The sequence below is a fragment of the Bactrocera oleae genome, chromosome 2 (assembly GCF_042242935.1).
Source record: "Bactrocera oleae isolate idBacOlea1 chromosome 2, idBacOlea1, whole genome shotgun sequence".
In the NCBI taxonomy this organism is placed as follows: Eukaryota; Metazoa; Arthropoda; class Insecta; order Diptera; family Tephritidae; genus Bactrocera; species Bactrocera oleae.
The window spans coordinates 82,487,761-82,504,197 of NC_091536.1; the positions used below are offsets into that span (position 1 = coordinate 82,487,761).

Consider the following 16,437-nt stretch of genomic DNA (forward strand, 5'->3'; position numbering starts at 1 on the left):
AGACGAAATGAATTTTAAATAATATGTTAAAAGTTGCATAAATTTTATTAGCATATATGCAAGTATGTTATATATACAGTAAGTACATACGTTCGTTTATAGCGGTTCCATATCTATATATGAACGTGCATAAGTATTGCACTATTTGCATTACTTTATTTGCCCAAAAAGTGCAGTAGCCGGCAAATCGTACTGGTTTTGCCATCTCTATGCCATTGCATTCTTCAATAATTCCAATTGGATTTGTTTGTTATGCTGAAGCAGCTGATTGTTAAGAGTAAAAATAAAATTAGATTTATTATAATTACTGGCATCGAATAAAGTGTTAATCATCAGGTGTACAATTTATTAGTGCTTATCGTATATTTCGATTATCTCTGATAAGAAAAATATATATTCATAACATTGAAATGTTCTAAGGCGTTACACAAAGCATATTGTTGAAAGACATTGATAGATTGAATTGACAATAAATTCGTAAGCGTGTACATCTCGCCTATGCGGCGCCAGTAAGTTTTCAACCGGAGAATCGATAAACAGAAAGTGTCATTTGAAGTTATTAAAGTCCATAAATACTTATGACGTTGGTGCAAATTCTAAAGTGAATTTCATAATCTTAGAAGAAGCAGTTTCATATATCATAAACAAAACCGCAATGAATAAGCAGGTGATAACATTTTGCGTATCGGTCTTTATAGTGTTAGACAGTGGTTATGCTGAAACTAAGGACCCTCTGGTAAGTTTAGATTATATTGTTTGAACATTTTATTATCGTAAAATATATAATGTTTTTGTTCATGTTTACTATTTTGCTCATTTTCTTATCGTTTTGCAAATTTATTTTCTGGTCAATTCGTTATTTATCTCTTTGCTTTCTAAAATGATGCCACCTGTGTTTTAACTACTGTAGTTACCATAATTTGAATTCATAGTTGCTATAAATCCTATACCATTTATTAGGTACTCATATTCACTTATATTGCGAATCGGCTGATGCATACCATCCAAGCCAACTATCGGTTAAGTCACCGGTTAATTACCCAACATTACTACGAGAGTTTTCTGTTGTAGTTTCTATGAGTTTATTAAGGCTCAATTGACAATTCTAACCGAAACTATTGCGTACGTGACGATCCTTCATCCTTTTTTTTCTACAAAAAGGCCTTATGAGATGCGCGATAATTCTTTCAATGTATTGGAGTTTCAGTAGCCGTGACTAGCTGGGTTTATAATTTTTCTTAATTGTTGTTTGTGTAAATTTACATTCAACTTTTTGGTTAAGGTTCCCAAATTTTGACCTATCCATGATATCAATAGGTGTCCTTTTACATTGAGCATTTTTGAAATTAATTGTATCGCCTTCATTATTCTGTTTACTTATGTTTTTTGAATACTTAAATATGGCTTATGAAAATGTAAAAAAAAATTTGAGTATAAGAAAATCTAAAAAAATTAATATAAAATGAGGTTTTATATATTCAAAGTACAAGCCTGATGTTCCGACGATTACGTTCGGATTTATATACAGCCAAAAAGTTTCTCAACAATAATAAAAACATGGATATTATTTCAGAATACGACATTCTTTCCTTCATTGATATTCTGCGCAATATCCTTGGACGAAAAAGGAATTAAACTTGGGTGTTATTTTCAACAGCTGTTAAGAATTTTTAATCCAACTTATTATAATTCGTGTGAGAGCGAGATCGGTTAAGAAGTGAAACTTCTCTTCTGCTTAAACATCACGAGGTTCTACATATTCCAATAATTTAGTGATTTCTACAGATCACACATGAAGTATTTCAGTTTCTGTAATTATTTAAGGTGACATTATTACCATTAATATTTTATATTTAGTCAACGACTAAAATTGAATTTAAAATGAACAAAGTCTATGAAAGCAACTTATTTTTAAAGCTAAATATGTGAATAATACAGGGATCATAACTAAGTTAGCAATATATTTTTTCAACCATATATTCTTTGAAAATAGTTCACATTATCGTACTTAAGAATCTAATTTTTAGTAATGAAATTATGCAAAATCTTTCTGCATTCTATATTATAGATTATATGTGTCAGTAGCTTTGGCTTCATAAGTGCTAAATATAAACTTAATTTCGACATACAACTTTGTTTGAATGTTACAAGATAGCAGTTGTGAATACGGCTATCTGGTAAAGAAAAAAAAAAACAACGAAACTTTAAAAATTTGTTAGAGTGGCAACGGTGGGCAGCTACAATATAGCAACAAAAACTGTATTGATTCAAAGCAATCAGTTTCCTCCCTCTTTCACCATTCTATTTTCCGATTGTAAATTCGCTCTATTCCATGTTTATCGGCGTTCTTTGTGACGTTTCTTCATGTTTTGATTCAAAATGGCGTTGTCTTGCTGAAAATATGTTAACCTAATTAACACAAATATGGCATCTTTAGCGGTTTTCGGTATTTTCCATTGCACATAAAGACAACAATGCGAAAATTTAATAGTCATCGTCTTTTTTGCTAACTGTAATTCTTTATAACTGCGCTTTTCCAAAGGATTGGTGATTTGTTTCAGCTAAATCTGGCAACATTGTTTGTCTGCATGCGTTTTACATTTTTGACAAGACAATTTGCATTTCTTTATTATCTGCTTGGATAGTATTAGTTTTTGTTCTCTGAAGGCTTTGGTGAAAATCTGGAATCAAGTAATATTTTATAACAGTTACCATTTACCGTTGTCGGAAAAAAGAGTTTTACATTAAATTGGAAGAAAAATGATTACAGAAAATACGACGAATATGCATGCAAGTTTGGGGTCAAAGAGTGCGATGAAAGCGCTTCAAATGGTCAAGAATCCGCAAGATGACATGGGATGGAAATCAAAGCTTAAGATTCCGCCAAAAGACAACCGGTTTAAGACGAGTGATGTTACCGATACTCGTGGAAATGAATTTGAAGAATTTTGTTTGAAAAGAGAACTCTTAATGGGTATTTTTGAAAAGGGCTGGGAACGTCCATCACCAATTCAGGAGGCCGCAATACCAATAGCTTTAAGCGGTAAAGATGTATTAGCTAGAGCAAAGAACGGCACTGGTAAAACCGGAGCGTATTGCATTCCCGTTTTAGAGCAGATAGATCCAAGAAAAGATTATATACAAGCCCTGGTGATAGTGCCAACACGAGAGCTAGCTTTGCAAACATCGCAAATATGCATTGAACTCGCAAAACATCTAGACATTCGAGTTATGGTAACAACGGGAGGTACGATTCTTAAAGATGATATACTTCGCATATACCAAAAAGTACAGTTAATAATTGCCACTCCTGGACGTATTTTGGATTTAATGGACAAAAAAGTTGCGGATATGTCACATTGCAAAATTCTAGTTTTAGATGAAGCCGATAAATTGTTGTCTCTTGATTTCCAAGGCATGCTGGATCATGTAATTATGAAGTTGCCGAAAGACCCTCAAATTCTATTGTTCTCGGCAACATTTCCGTTAAGTGTAAAAAATTTCATGGAGAAACATTTGAGGGAACCATATGAAATCAATTTGATGGAGGAGCTGACTTTAAAAGGCGTAACACAGTATTACGCATTCGTTCAAGAACGCCAAAAAGTTCATTGCTTAAATACGCTTTTTTCTAAGCTACAAATAAATCAATCTATTATATTTTGTAATTCCACCCAACGTGTTGAATTGCTGGCGAAGAAAATAACGGAACTTGGTTATTGTTGTTATTATATACATGCTAAAATGGCCCAGGCACATAGAAATCGTGTGTTTCACGATTTTCGACAAGGCTTGTGCAGAAATCTCGTATGCTCGGATCTTTTTACTAGAGGTATCGACGTGCAAGCCGTAAATGTTGTTATAAATTTTGATTTCCCGAGAATGGCAGAAACCTATTTGCATCGAATTGGCCGTTCTGGACGTTTTGGTCACCTTGGTATTGCAATTAATTTAATAACCTATGAAGATAGATTCGATCTGCACCGAATTGAAAAGGAACTTGGAACCGAAATTAAGCCTATCCCCAAAGTAATCGATCCAGCATTGTATGTTGCCAACGCAGCAGCTACGTCTACGGAAACCAATAATGATCTTAATAATTCAGCAAACGAGGAGGGTAATATCAGCAAATGAACGAATATGAGGAACTATTATTTTAAAACTCAACAAAACTAAATACTGAAATACAAAACAATTATAGAGTTTGTCAAATAAATGAAATGAAATGTAATGAAGTTTGGCAAAAAACTGTTTTTTTAAATAAAGAACGTTAGTTCTGCGCAAAAAAACGAAACAAAAATATATTTGTATTTGATTTTCCTTAATGGAAATGGAAGTGGGTTATAAGCAAAAAAAAAATAATATTGTTAAGGTAGGATGTTATATCAAACAATAGGCTAGTTAATTGGTTGACTTATAGCTTAATGAATTTTCTAAAAGTAAGTACTTCAAATAAAAAAGGATGGTTATCTTTTAGCTGGAAATCGGTGAAAATGGTTTAACCAATATACATTTTATAATAAATGGAAGACAAATTATAATGCCAAATATGCCGTTTCAGATCTTTTCCAGTAATGACTGCGAGCTGACAGAGCCAATTTATGGGGAGAAATTCAATTTCAAAGCCTTGCATTCCGATATTGCAAAGGTTGTGAAAGGCGGCAAGGACGACACGTTCGAGTACAATATATGTGGCAGCTTAAGCCGTGCATGTAATGGTGTAAACAATGCGTCTGCTTGTCTTAGGAGAGGCAATCAGGAGTATGTGCTCGGCAAGTAGCTTCATTTTATAAAAGAAAGTCGATTTAAAATTTTTATATACTTTGTTTAGGCACTCAACACCAATTGAATTATCGGCGTGGCAAAATGTACTTCGAATTCAGTAATGGAGCCAAGTGTCCCAGCGGCGATGGCGAATTTAAATTATTTGTCTTCCTTAGCTGTGACTACACATTGGATGCCGAACAATCGAAAGTGACATCATATGTGAGCTGGCATGCAAATACATATACATATGTCATTGTCTTTAAATGTTTTTATTATTAATATTTTTTTTTTTTTTTTAACAATTTTTGCTATTTTTTGTAGTCTGCCGATGCGTGTAAATTCTATATATCATTAGAGACACCATATGCCTGTTTGCCTGAACCCGAAACGGTTAAATCGAATGGTTGCAGTGTGCAGGACTCCGTTACTGGACACAATTATGATTTGCTGTCGTTGAGCGACTTTAACTATGGGTTACCATTGAAGTGCATATTTTTGAAAATTACCTCTCTAAAATAATTTCTATTACAGAACAAGTGATCGACATGGCAATGTATTTATGGTGAACATTTGCAAACCGGTGCTGTATGGAGAGAATGCAATGTGCCCCAAAGGGAGTAGTGTTTGTTTAGTAAAATTAAATTCAACCGACTACAAACAACGGTTGGTAATCACTTCTTAAATTAATTTAGTTTCTAATTTTTTTTTTTTTTTTAATTTAAAACAAAATGTCAGTTTTATGTAAAAATGACATGGATAATATAAAAAGTTTACATAGGTTGGTAATGTTACTGGCTCTGGGTAGAGAGCCGGTGCAAAAAATTTTCAATTTATTAAGAAAATGTTTTACTGAGAGAGCTTCACTACTGTCTTTTTTATGTTTTGAAATTCTCGGGACAGAAAAATATTGTAGATAGTAAGATTAGGAAATTTATATATATAAAATATATAAGTGTATAATTGGATTTGGAATTCAGGAATTATATTCCGTTACTTTTTTGTTTTTCTATTATTAAAGTCAAGGTAAATTAATTTTTGACTTGTCTTTTAAAATTATATTTGTAACCAGGATATAAAAAGTATTTTTTTTTAAGTTATACTTATGACGCAATAATTCAAAGAGAGTAAAAGTCTGATCAGGATAGCTTTTTGTGTATTTAGCTGCAGAAAACAAATAATGCCCTAAATAATTTTGGGAAAATCTGCCGAGTAAATAAAAAGGTATTAAAAGATTTTGATTTTATTTGATATATGCTATATAGGTCCGATTTCGGCGGTATAGACAAATCAGCAGATTTTTTTTGAGAAAAGAATGTGTGCAAAATTTCAGATTCATATCTCAAAAACCGAGGGACTTGTTCGCATATATACAGACAAATAGACTGACGGACATAGCTAAATCGACTAAGCTCATCATGCTCTTCATTTATATATATATATGTACATTTATAAGGTCCATTTCCTTCATGATGTTACAAACTTCGTGACAAACTTAATATATACTGTTCAAGGCATAAAAATGTATTCGCATTGGGAGTAACAAATTTCGAACATAAGAAAATACATATGTACTTGTATTTATATAAAATGTTTATATATATTTTATACTTTTTATATTTTTCTCTACTTGGTTTTAGGTTTTTTGACTATGGGACCGTGCAACCTAATCCTATATTAGAAAATGGCTATTTGCTTATGCGCCTTCCATCTCCGACACCTTATAATGAGACGCATAATCACTCCTCAACTATACATTTTATATGTGATAATGAGATAAAGGTAAGGCGCTAACTAAATAATACATAATAACTCACCGGTTTCTACACATATTTTATATGAATTGCTGTATTATTGCTTCTTTCGTTTACAGAGTTCTCAATTGTCCTTTATTGGTGCCAAAGAGAACGTGTATGAATTTTCGTTTACCACTCCTTTGGCATGTAATAACAATCCACCATGCACTACGATAACCCATGGAAATGAAGTGTAAGTAACTCTAGATTTTATATAATTTTTCTGGGTACTCTGCTAGTTATAATTGCGGTTTTATTCTGAATTTCGGTTTACTTAAAATGTTTGCTTAATTTTATTAATGTAAAACTTTTTATGGTTTCGGAAGTAATTGTATTGGAATACAGTACTGAACTGAAGTGGAATTAATTTATAGAGATTTTGAAAATTTTACCCATCTGAAATGACGATCAATCCTCTATATGTTCGTACATAGAAATACAATAACTATACTTCATTAATTTAAGATTAATCTCTTTTCATGATTCTGAACGTTGTGGTTTAAACGCATAGTTTGGATATGCGACCGCTGCAGGGTACAACATACGAGTTGTCGATGCCTTCAAAAAATTATACGTTCGGCATCTGTACGAATGCGGGTCATTCGTGCTTGTCAAATGATGGTGAGTATATGGATGTTTGTTTTTACACATAAATGTACACATCTATATACAGAAGTGTGAAACTTTTGGATACTTGGTTATTATAACTTCTTTTTATAACTTCTAGATTTAAGAATATGTTTTATGTTGTTTGAAAGGCTTGCGCTGAAATAACAAACTGCTGAAACCACAAAGTGGTTATGTGTCAATTTTATCTGCTACACACCATACATTCATATACCGACAAAAATAATCCATAAAGACATATTTACATAACAACATACATACCACATATTTAAAAAGGTGTATTCGTCCCCCTCTTTAATTTTGTTATACCCAATTGTTAGGTGGAAAATTCAAACTACCCCTGTATAGAAAATTTGCGCCTCTTGCTTTTTTTTTATCTGTGTACACGCAAAACTATCTATAATGAGAAAAGTTATCGTGCTAAAAAATGTTTGTTAAAGGTAATTTTGCTAAAAGCGCATACTTGTTCATGCCTTCGTACATCCCTTGCAGCGAAATAAACTAGTTATAAACCAACGCACAAACAACTAGTCCGATTATTTTTCACATACAAGAAACAGGTGTATCTTATGTATCGAAATCTTAATCAGATTTTGGTAAGATAGTAAGATAATATATCAGCCTCGCTCTAGTTAAAAATAAAAATAAAAAAACAAGAGAAAACGTTAACTTCACTTGTATGGCAGCTGTGTATATGCTGTAGTGCAAATTGTATATCGATATCTCAAAAACTGAGGACTATCCTTTATCGAGTATTCGATGTTTCTTTTCGGGTGTTACAAACTTCGTGGCAGACCTTATATATCCTGTTCAGGTTATAAAAATGGTTATATTAGCGACCAATTACAAAACAAGTTTTACTTAAAAGTATATATTTGATATATGTATATATATTTCGAACGATTGAACCGTTATATTTTTTTTACAGACTACTTCGCATTTAGTTCGTTATTCAATCAGTTTTATTTCGTATTAGTTTGATGTTACGCTATTTTTGCATACACATGTATGTATGTGTTCATTCGTATGTGTAATGGTATTTTGCACGTAAATACATTCAATTCTAGATACCACTCTTGATTGGGCATGTTGATAAGCCACCATAATCACCTTCTGTCCACTTTCCGGTCATCAATATCTCTTCGATGACCACTTCAATTCACTGAAGTAGAAAAATGAGCTTATATATAATCCCACTTTAAAATATGCAAGTATTCGGGCAGTTGCCAAAAACTGTTAGAAATATGTGCCCAAACATTACATACTTGTAGTATATACAGCTGTGTTCATAGAAATAGCAGTGCTCATGAGCTGCAACTTTAAACTTAATTTTATATATCAAAAAGTAAATGAATGTTCACAAATTTAATTTTGTTTTAACTTTGTGATTATTTTAAACAAAAACAAATCAATTTATCATTCAAAATGTTGTTAATTTTTTTTACATTATTAATTTAAACAAAAAAGTGCTGTTTACAGCTGTTCATAAAAATAACAGTGCAATTAGTTGAAAAAAACATTGTTGAACTCCAAAAAACTATTTTAATTTGTTTGCTTCGGTTAGTACTTAGTCGTGTACCCATTATTTTTTATTACGGCCTGGCATTTGCGAGGCATAAAATCCACCAAGTCCTGGCAGCGCTTGACAGGGATCCGCTCCCATGATTTTTGAACAACCTCCCAAAGCTGTGATCGAGATGTTGGATTTGCATTTGCAACAAATCGTTTAAAATCTCCCCATGACATAAGATCGATCCGCTTTGATGCCATCCAGCTTTTGACCAGTTTGCTTGTATGTGTGGGGTCGTTATCTTGTTGAAACGTCCATTTTAGTGGCATTTCCCAATTGGCATAAGGAAACATAACCTTTTCTAATATGTTAACATATACAGATCGATCCATGATCCCATCAATCATGAATATAGGGCCCACTCCACTGTAAGAAAAACATGCCCATACCATAATACTCCATCCGCCGTGTTTAACTGTCTACAAAGTGTACCTAGGATCGTACTCTGTGTTAGGTGGACGTCTGACATATTGTCTGGAGCCCTTTCCACCAAATAACACAATTTTACTTTCGTCACTCCATAAAATAATTCGCCACTTTGTAATGGGCCAATTAAGGTGACTTTTGGCGAACTCCAAACGTGCTTTCACATGTCTGGTGGCTAGCAGTGGAACTTTTCGTGGATGGCACGCTTTGAGATTTTGTTGCCGAATAGTAACGCCACTAACATTCAAGCTTAAGTCATATTTTATCTTGCTGGACGATGCAAAAGGCTGCGCCCTGCTATATCGCACAATAGATCGGTCCTCATGAGGCGTGGTTTTACGTTGGATACCACGATTTTCGGACATTTCTTTAAAGTTTAAAGCATTATGAATAATTTTAGCAGAACATCCACATATTTCTTGGATGTCTTTATATGTTTTTCCCAGGTTTCTTAGTTGCACTATAATATTTCTTTTTTCAGGGGTACAATGTTTGCCCCTGCCCACTAAGTTAAAAAATATAAATTTATTTTAGTGTTTTCTAATGTTAATAATAGTCACTAACACAAAACCACTTACTTTTTATCAATTAAAAGTCTTAACAAAATTTTTTTGGCTTATCAAGATACGCACTGCTATTTTAATGAACAGCCAAAGACTGGTGCTTCTGGCAAAAAGAGTTGTTCATTTGCTTAAATCTCGCAAATCTGACGGGATTTTTCGTTTCTTCCTTATACACATTCCATTCTACAACAGCAATGCGTAGACGTTGGAATAATCGTAACGGAACTTGAAAAAAAAATAACATTACTTGATTGCATATCTCGCACTGCTATTTTTGTGAACACAGCTGTATGTACTTGTATATGTAAATATATTGTTGTGGAATCATGTGTATATGATAGATATGGGTGTTTTTTGGTAAAAATACTGAAATTACTGATTTGGCTTTTTAGTTGAGTGCAAAAGGCGACACAAATCATGACACTTCACATACATACAGACATATTTCAAAACTGGGTAAAAACGCACATACATACGAGTATATTTATGTATTTTAACGAGCGTGCACATATCGAGCTAATTTGAAATTGCTGTTTAGGTTAATTAACGCCTGCAAACGCCAATTTTTGAACGTTATTTGCTCTGCTAACATAAGCTATACTTTACATTTCGATGATTTTTCGACCTTCACTGAGTAGCTTTGTGACACTCAAATACTTGTGCTCGTAATGTAGTAGACTCCCCAAAACACGCCAGCAACATTTTCAATGATTTCGTGACCGTGTTTCCATTGGAAACACAAAATTTCAAGCAAACTCGTTATTAAGTCTATTTTCATGATAAAAACCGCCAGACAAACTTTTCGCGTCGTAAATAAACAGCTGGCACACACACACTAATTGACACATGAAGAACAAACTTCACGAAATGGTAGCGAAAACTCAGTTTTGATGTCTGAACTTGATACTTTCGAGTGTAGTCCTAAAAGTATCCGACCTGATTTTAAATTTTTTCGAAGATAAATTAGTTATTGGAGTTTATTATATTATAATTGTTGAATAGTATTTCTATAAAGCAAAAGTGATTGGATGAACCCAATTTTCGAGTACTTTTGTCCCTAAATCAAGTCGTATGTCATTCAGGTTCATTATTGACTTCTAAAGCTTGAAGAAAGCCTGGTTTTTTGCTAAAGACCAATGACTTTAAATAACCCCACAAGAAGTAGTCTAATGGTGTTAAATTACAACTTCTTGGAGGCCATTCAATGTCTCAATTTCTTGAAATTATCGACTCTCCAAACTTTTCGCAATAATTCGGTGGTTGCACGGCTGGTCGTGGGGGGCGGCACGTAGTCCCGTCTTGCTGGAACCAGCTGTTGTCAAGATCAACATCATCCAATTGCGGCCATTAAAGGTGGGCTATCGTCGATCTATACCGCTTTTCGTTGACAGTAACGGTGTCACCAGCTTCATTTCGAAAAAAGTACGGACCAATGATAACACTAGAACAAAAACCATACCAAACTGTCAATTTAGGTGAATGCAATGGTTGTTCATGAATAATTTGTGGATTTTCTTCGCAACAGAATCGACAGTTTTGTTTATTTACCGCACCGCTCAGATGAAAGAGAGCCGCAGCGAAGAAGGTGATTATCTTAAAAAAATCGCAATTGGAGAACGATTATTTTGATTATAAAATTGAATAATTTGTAAACGTTGTTCTTGCGTATATTTTTTCACGGTGAAATTGTAAACATTACTGAATACAATGAAAAAAAATTTAAGAACATGACATATAAGGTTGTCATATATCTCCCTTCCGCTTTTTTGTCTTTTGAATTTCGCGGCTATGTACAAAGCGCTACAGAGCTCGTATCTGGCAACACTATACATAATTTGAAAGGTCTTGACATAACCTACAAAACAACGCTATGCATGATTAGTTTGGATATTGCGTTCAACAGTTATAGACGTGTAAACATGGAGTTCACTAACGCCGAAATTCGCGCTATTTTAAAGTTTTCCTTCGTTAAAGGCAAATCCGCTAGAGAAACGTTCCGTGAGATTAATGGTGTTTTGGGGGATGGTACTCTATCACTTCGAACCGCGGAGGAATGGTTTCGACGATTCAGAGCCGGTGAAAACGACACCATGGATAAGCCAGCCGGCGGAAGACCTGTGACGACAAATACCGATCAAATCATGGAATACATCGAGTTAGACCGGCATATGGCATCTCGTGACATCGCCCAGGAGATGGGAGTTAGTCACCAAACCATTTTGAACCATCTGCAGAAGGCTGGATACAAAAAAAAGTTTGATGTTTGGGTGCCGCATAATTTGAAGCAAAAAAACCTTCTGGACCGAATCAACGCCTGTGATATGCTGCTGAAACGGAACGAACTCGTCCCATTCTTGAAGCGGATGGTGACTGGCGACGAAAAATGGATCACATACGACAATATCAAGCGAAAACGGTCGTGGTCGAAGGCCGGTGAATCGTCCCAAACAGTGGCCAAGCCGGGATTGACGGCCAGGAAGGTTTTGCTGTGTGTTTGGTGGGATTGGAAGGGAATCATCCACTATGAGCTGCTCCCATATGGCCAGACGCTTAATTCTACCATCTACTGCGAACAACTGGACCGCTTGAAGCAGGCGATCGACCAGAAGCGTCCAGAATTGGCCAACAAGAAGGGTGTAGTGTTCCACCAGGACAACGCCAGACCACACACTTCGTTGATGACTCGTCAGAAGCTACGGGAGCTCGGATGGGAGGTTTTATCGCATCCACCATATAGCCCGGACGTAGCGCCAAGTGATTACCATCTGTTCCTGCCCATGGCGAATGCCCTTGGTGGTGTGAAGTTGAACTCAAAAGAGGCTTGTGAAAAGTGGTTGTCGGAATTCTTCGCAAATAAGGAGGGGGGCTTCTACGAGGAAGGTATTATGAAGTTGCCGTCTAGATGGAAACAGATCATCGAACAAAACGGCGCATATTTTAACTAAATCCGATCACTGTAACACTTTTTATAAAGCATTGAATGAAGAGCAAAAAAGCGGAAGGGAGATATATGACAACCTTATATTAAAAATGGCCGAAACGACATTTAGAAATTACATTATGCCTATTGGAAAGCCCGATATATTAAAAACCATAAGCAAAACATTTTACACCAAAAAATAGGAAAGCAAGCTCGACTAAATTTTTAGCAAAGGTGTAAGCGTAAATTTTTCACACATATGCATATGTATGTATAACTATATATTTTTAATATAGCTACATATATACACATATTTTTTTGCCTACAAACATTTAAGCTTTTCCTTTTTAGTTAGTGGTCCACACGCCATTGAACATAACTTCGAGCATTGAACATGGTCCGACCGGAAAGCGTAGCATACAATCGCATTTCCGTTGTTGATACATTGTTGCTGTCCCCGGGTCGTCATTGGCGCACTATTCTTGGCATATAGAACATACACACATATGTAGATGTCGCAACACAAAATAGCTAACCGCATATTAGAATATCGAACGCTTGAGCAGCTGGTTGCCTCCGGTCCACTGGCTGATGGCGGTCATTTTGAATAGTCAGTCGTATGTTTCCGTTCGCTGTCGATTGTTCTTCCTTTAAACGCGTTTGGCGGCACTATTGTGCTGTTATTTATAGTCGCATAGCTATTTGTTTGTTTGCTCTTTATTGTTGTTTTTTTGGTGCATAATTGCCGCGAGAGCTCTTTCACGCGTATCGCTAACGTTTTTACACATCCTTTTTCATTGCTATTTAAGCATTGTTGCATCAACATCGCTTCAACAAATAGACATCAATGCGTGAGTTATTTTACAGACGCATTTTGTATATTGTCGCTGTTTTATTTGTACTGGGCTCTTTGGTATACAACTTTTCGTCGGCGGCATTTATCAACAATGATATTTTTGTATTTAATATCCCGTTACAGTGTTACCATGACTGTCATATTCATGCTGTCTACTGTTGTATATGTTGACTTTGCCGGAGCACGCATTGCTTGTTGCTGTAATTTCTTTCATTGGACTTTGCTGCTGTCAATTCCTGTTTGGTGTTGTTAATTGTTAATTCAGGGCACGTTTCAACAAATTCGCATTTTGTACGCGTTTGATGGCAGATAAATGCAATAAGCATAGATGAATACCATCGTTACATTACATATCAATGTTTTGTGCTTGTAAGCTAATTAGGGTGGTGCATATTTTATTGTGAAATTTTTATTATATATTTATGGGTAGTTTTGCGGGTAACTCGAAAGCTGAATGATTTAAAAATGTATCCCCAATGATATATGATTGGGTATAATCTTTGTTTTACTTCTGTGCGATTGTACCATCTAATCAAACTTGATACGGACTGACGTAAAGAATATATGTTTAAGTTTTAAAGAAATATTTATTATCGCCTTCAAAATTGGTTGCTTTTGAACCAATCCAAGCTTTGCCAGCGCTTAATCTAATTTTCCGTACACTTTTTTGATGTGATTGTCATTAATAGAGATGGATGGACGACGCGCATGAGGCAAGTTTTTGAGGACTTCACGAACTTCACTAAATGCTTTGTGCCACACAAATACTTGATAAAGTAGATTCTCCCCAAAAACTTGAGCAATGTTTCTGTAGCCGTATTGGAAGCACAAAATTTCAATGAAATTCGTTGTTAAATTTGTTTTCATGGTAAAAATCGGCAGACAAATTTCTCGCGTCGTAAACAAACAGCTGCTAAACATTTAATAATTGACATATGAAAATCAAACTGCACACGAACAAAAGAAAAAAGCTTATCCCAATTTAGAAATTTTTTTTTATCCATTCGGTTTGCGTTGCGAAATTACACAACGGTGTGTCTTTTTATGTTGATCGGAAATAGGCAACGTTTCTAGGTCCAACGTAATAGTAGCATCGAATGACTAGACAACTACTACCGCCTTTCGATCGGTTTACAAGGGGTTTTTTGGACGTATAGTAAAACCTAGCGTACGTATATTGTATGCACATATATTAAATTTATTTATCCCGGTTTAAATGCTTGTACTCTTGTGACATAAGTCTCATTATTATATAGCAGAAAAAATGGCGACAACACTTTGGTCATACCCTAATTTACAAATATGTTTATGTATTTATATGCACATACATATGTATGGAAATAATTATATGTGCACTTGTATAAAAGCAAATTTATGAGTCTGAGCGCATCTGCGAAGCGACAGCAGAATTTATTACCATTTTGTTGCCTGTCAACACATAAATCTCGTCAATTGCAATTGGTTTTGATTTAAGCAAATATAAATATGTGAAGATGCTAGTTTGAATACATGCATTTACATCGACAATTTATATTTTCTGTACTCTGCATTTGTTGCAGGTGTGATTATCTAACAGGATTAATCAGCTTAGCAGAGAATGATTGCGAATTACTTGTGAGCCCTCTGAAATCCCGTTATTTATTTTCAATTACTCCGCAATTTTATATTCTTCAATTCATTATATAGTTTTCATCTCAGCTGCGACCGCACTTACCGTTCCTAAATAATATTACAGAGCTCAGGTTAAAGCTAGCATACAAGTATACTACAAAAGAATTGAGACAAATTATAAAATTCTTGTATCAAGGTAAAAAGCCAGCAAGTCGATTGTTTTTATAATCCTTCATCCTCTGCATGCACATGTTTACCAATTTTCATTTTCAATTCTTTTTCCGACTCGTTATTCTATTTGACATTGCCTCATATCGCTTGCGGTGCCACCGGGGCGTATGAGCAACCAATAGTTTGCCAATTTCCATGCAATCAATCGCATTTGTCAATTGGCCTCGTTCGTTACTTTCGATTGATTCGCCTGACTTGCTTCACGCTTGTTTTATCGCAGAATAAAAAAATTCACTTTTATTTCATGTTGGTAGCATCCCTGTGTATATGAGTGTGTACTTGTAATTTTCTTTAGCACAAACCACTTCCAAACGAAATTACAATTTCAATGGAATTTGCATACATTTGTAATTGATTCCGAATTCTCATTTACACAGCATTCAGTTGATTTCACTGTCTTCATCAACAGACTACCATGTTGAGATTTTCACGGAATGTAAGAATTTCCTTTTTTTATAGAATAATAGATTATGGAGAACACATTTCTTTTGGATCAAGAAGGTTTTGCGAATCAGTAGATTTAAATTTTTGAATGTACCGTTATTCAATGTATTGCATTAATTGTTTGACCGCCAATGCATATAGCGTAGAAGGTCTTTATGTTTCCTTCCGATTTACTTTGAAAAAATCTTTCAGGCTCGGTTAGGTTAGGTTGTAAGATAGATCCAATTGCGCGAAAAGTAACGATGGGTCTCACTTGGCCTGCTGTGAACGTTGGTCCTTTGTGGTACCTAGATAAATAGGTAGGATGGATATGATAACGCGTTGTGAGCTTACCACAAATTTGTTAAGCGGAAAAAATCAATACCGGGGTTTGCTGGGTTCGCCGAAGGTGTCTCTACTAAGATATTTTAATCGCAGATTGGCAAAGGCTAAACAATAAAGGAGAAATTGACAAGATGATTTCACCACGCCTTCTTCCATACAGCTTTGGCAAACTACGTCCGACAAAATATTTATCCGCTTTGCTATGAGCAAGTAGTTCAGAGGACCTCACACGGCTCACTGTGGGCCAGAAGGATTACGCAACGCAAAAGTTCTGGTTCTTGGCCAGCGCTTGCCACGATGACAGT

General features: G+C 34.9%; 2 protein-coding genes across 2 annotated transcripts in view; both read left to right on the forward strand.

Annotated features, from left to right (window-relative positions):
- The first annotated feature begins 215 nt into the window (after positions 1 to 215).
- The window catches only part of Lerp (lysosomal enzyme receptor protein), a 115,523-nt gene continuing 99,301 nt past the window's right edge, over positions 216 to 16,437 (forward strand). Inside the window, exons 1-8 of the mRNA XM_070105864.1 lie at positions 216 to 736; positions 4,562 to 4,772; positions 4,832 to 4,986; positions 5,089 to 5,240; positions 5,299 to 5,430; positions 6,405 to 6,546; positions 6,638 to 6,753; positions 7,072 to 7,181. Coding sequence (XP_069961965.1) covers positions 656 to 736; positions 4,562 to 4,772; positions 4,832 to 4,986; positions 5,089 to 5,240; positions 5,299 to 5,430; positions 6,405 to 6,546; positions 6,638 to 6,753; positions 7,072 to 7,181 — 1,099 coding nt within the window. The 5' untranslated portion in view covers positions 216 to 655. The remainder of the gene's footprint in view (positions 737 to 4,561; positions 4,773 to 4,831; positions 4,987 to 5,088; positions 5,241 to 5,298; positions 5,431 to 6,404; positions 6,547 to 6,637; positions 6,754 to 7,071; positions 7,182 to 16,437) is intronic.
- me31B (ATP-dependent RNA helicase me31b) lies at positions 2,540 to 4,300 on the forward strand. Its single transcript, XM_070105865.1, has one exon. It carries the CDS (start codon positions 2,761 to 2,763, stop codon positions 4,132 to 4,134), a length of 1,374 nt encoding a protein of 457 aa, XP_069961966.1. The 5' UTR covers positions 2,540 to 2,760; the 3' UTR covers positions 4,135 to 4,300.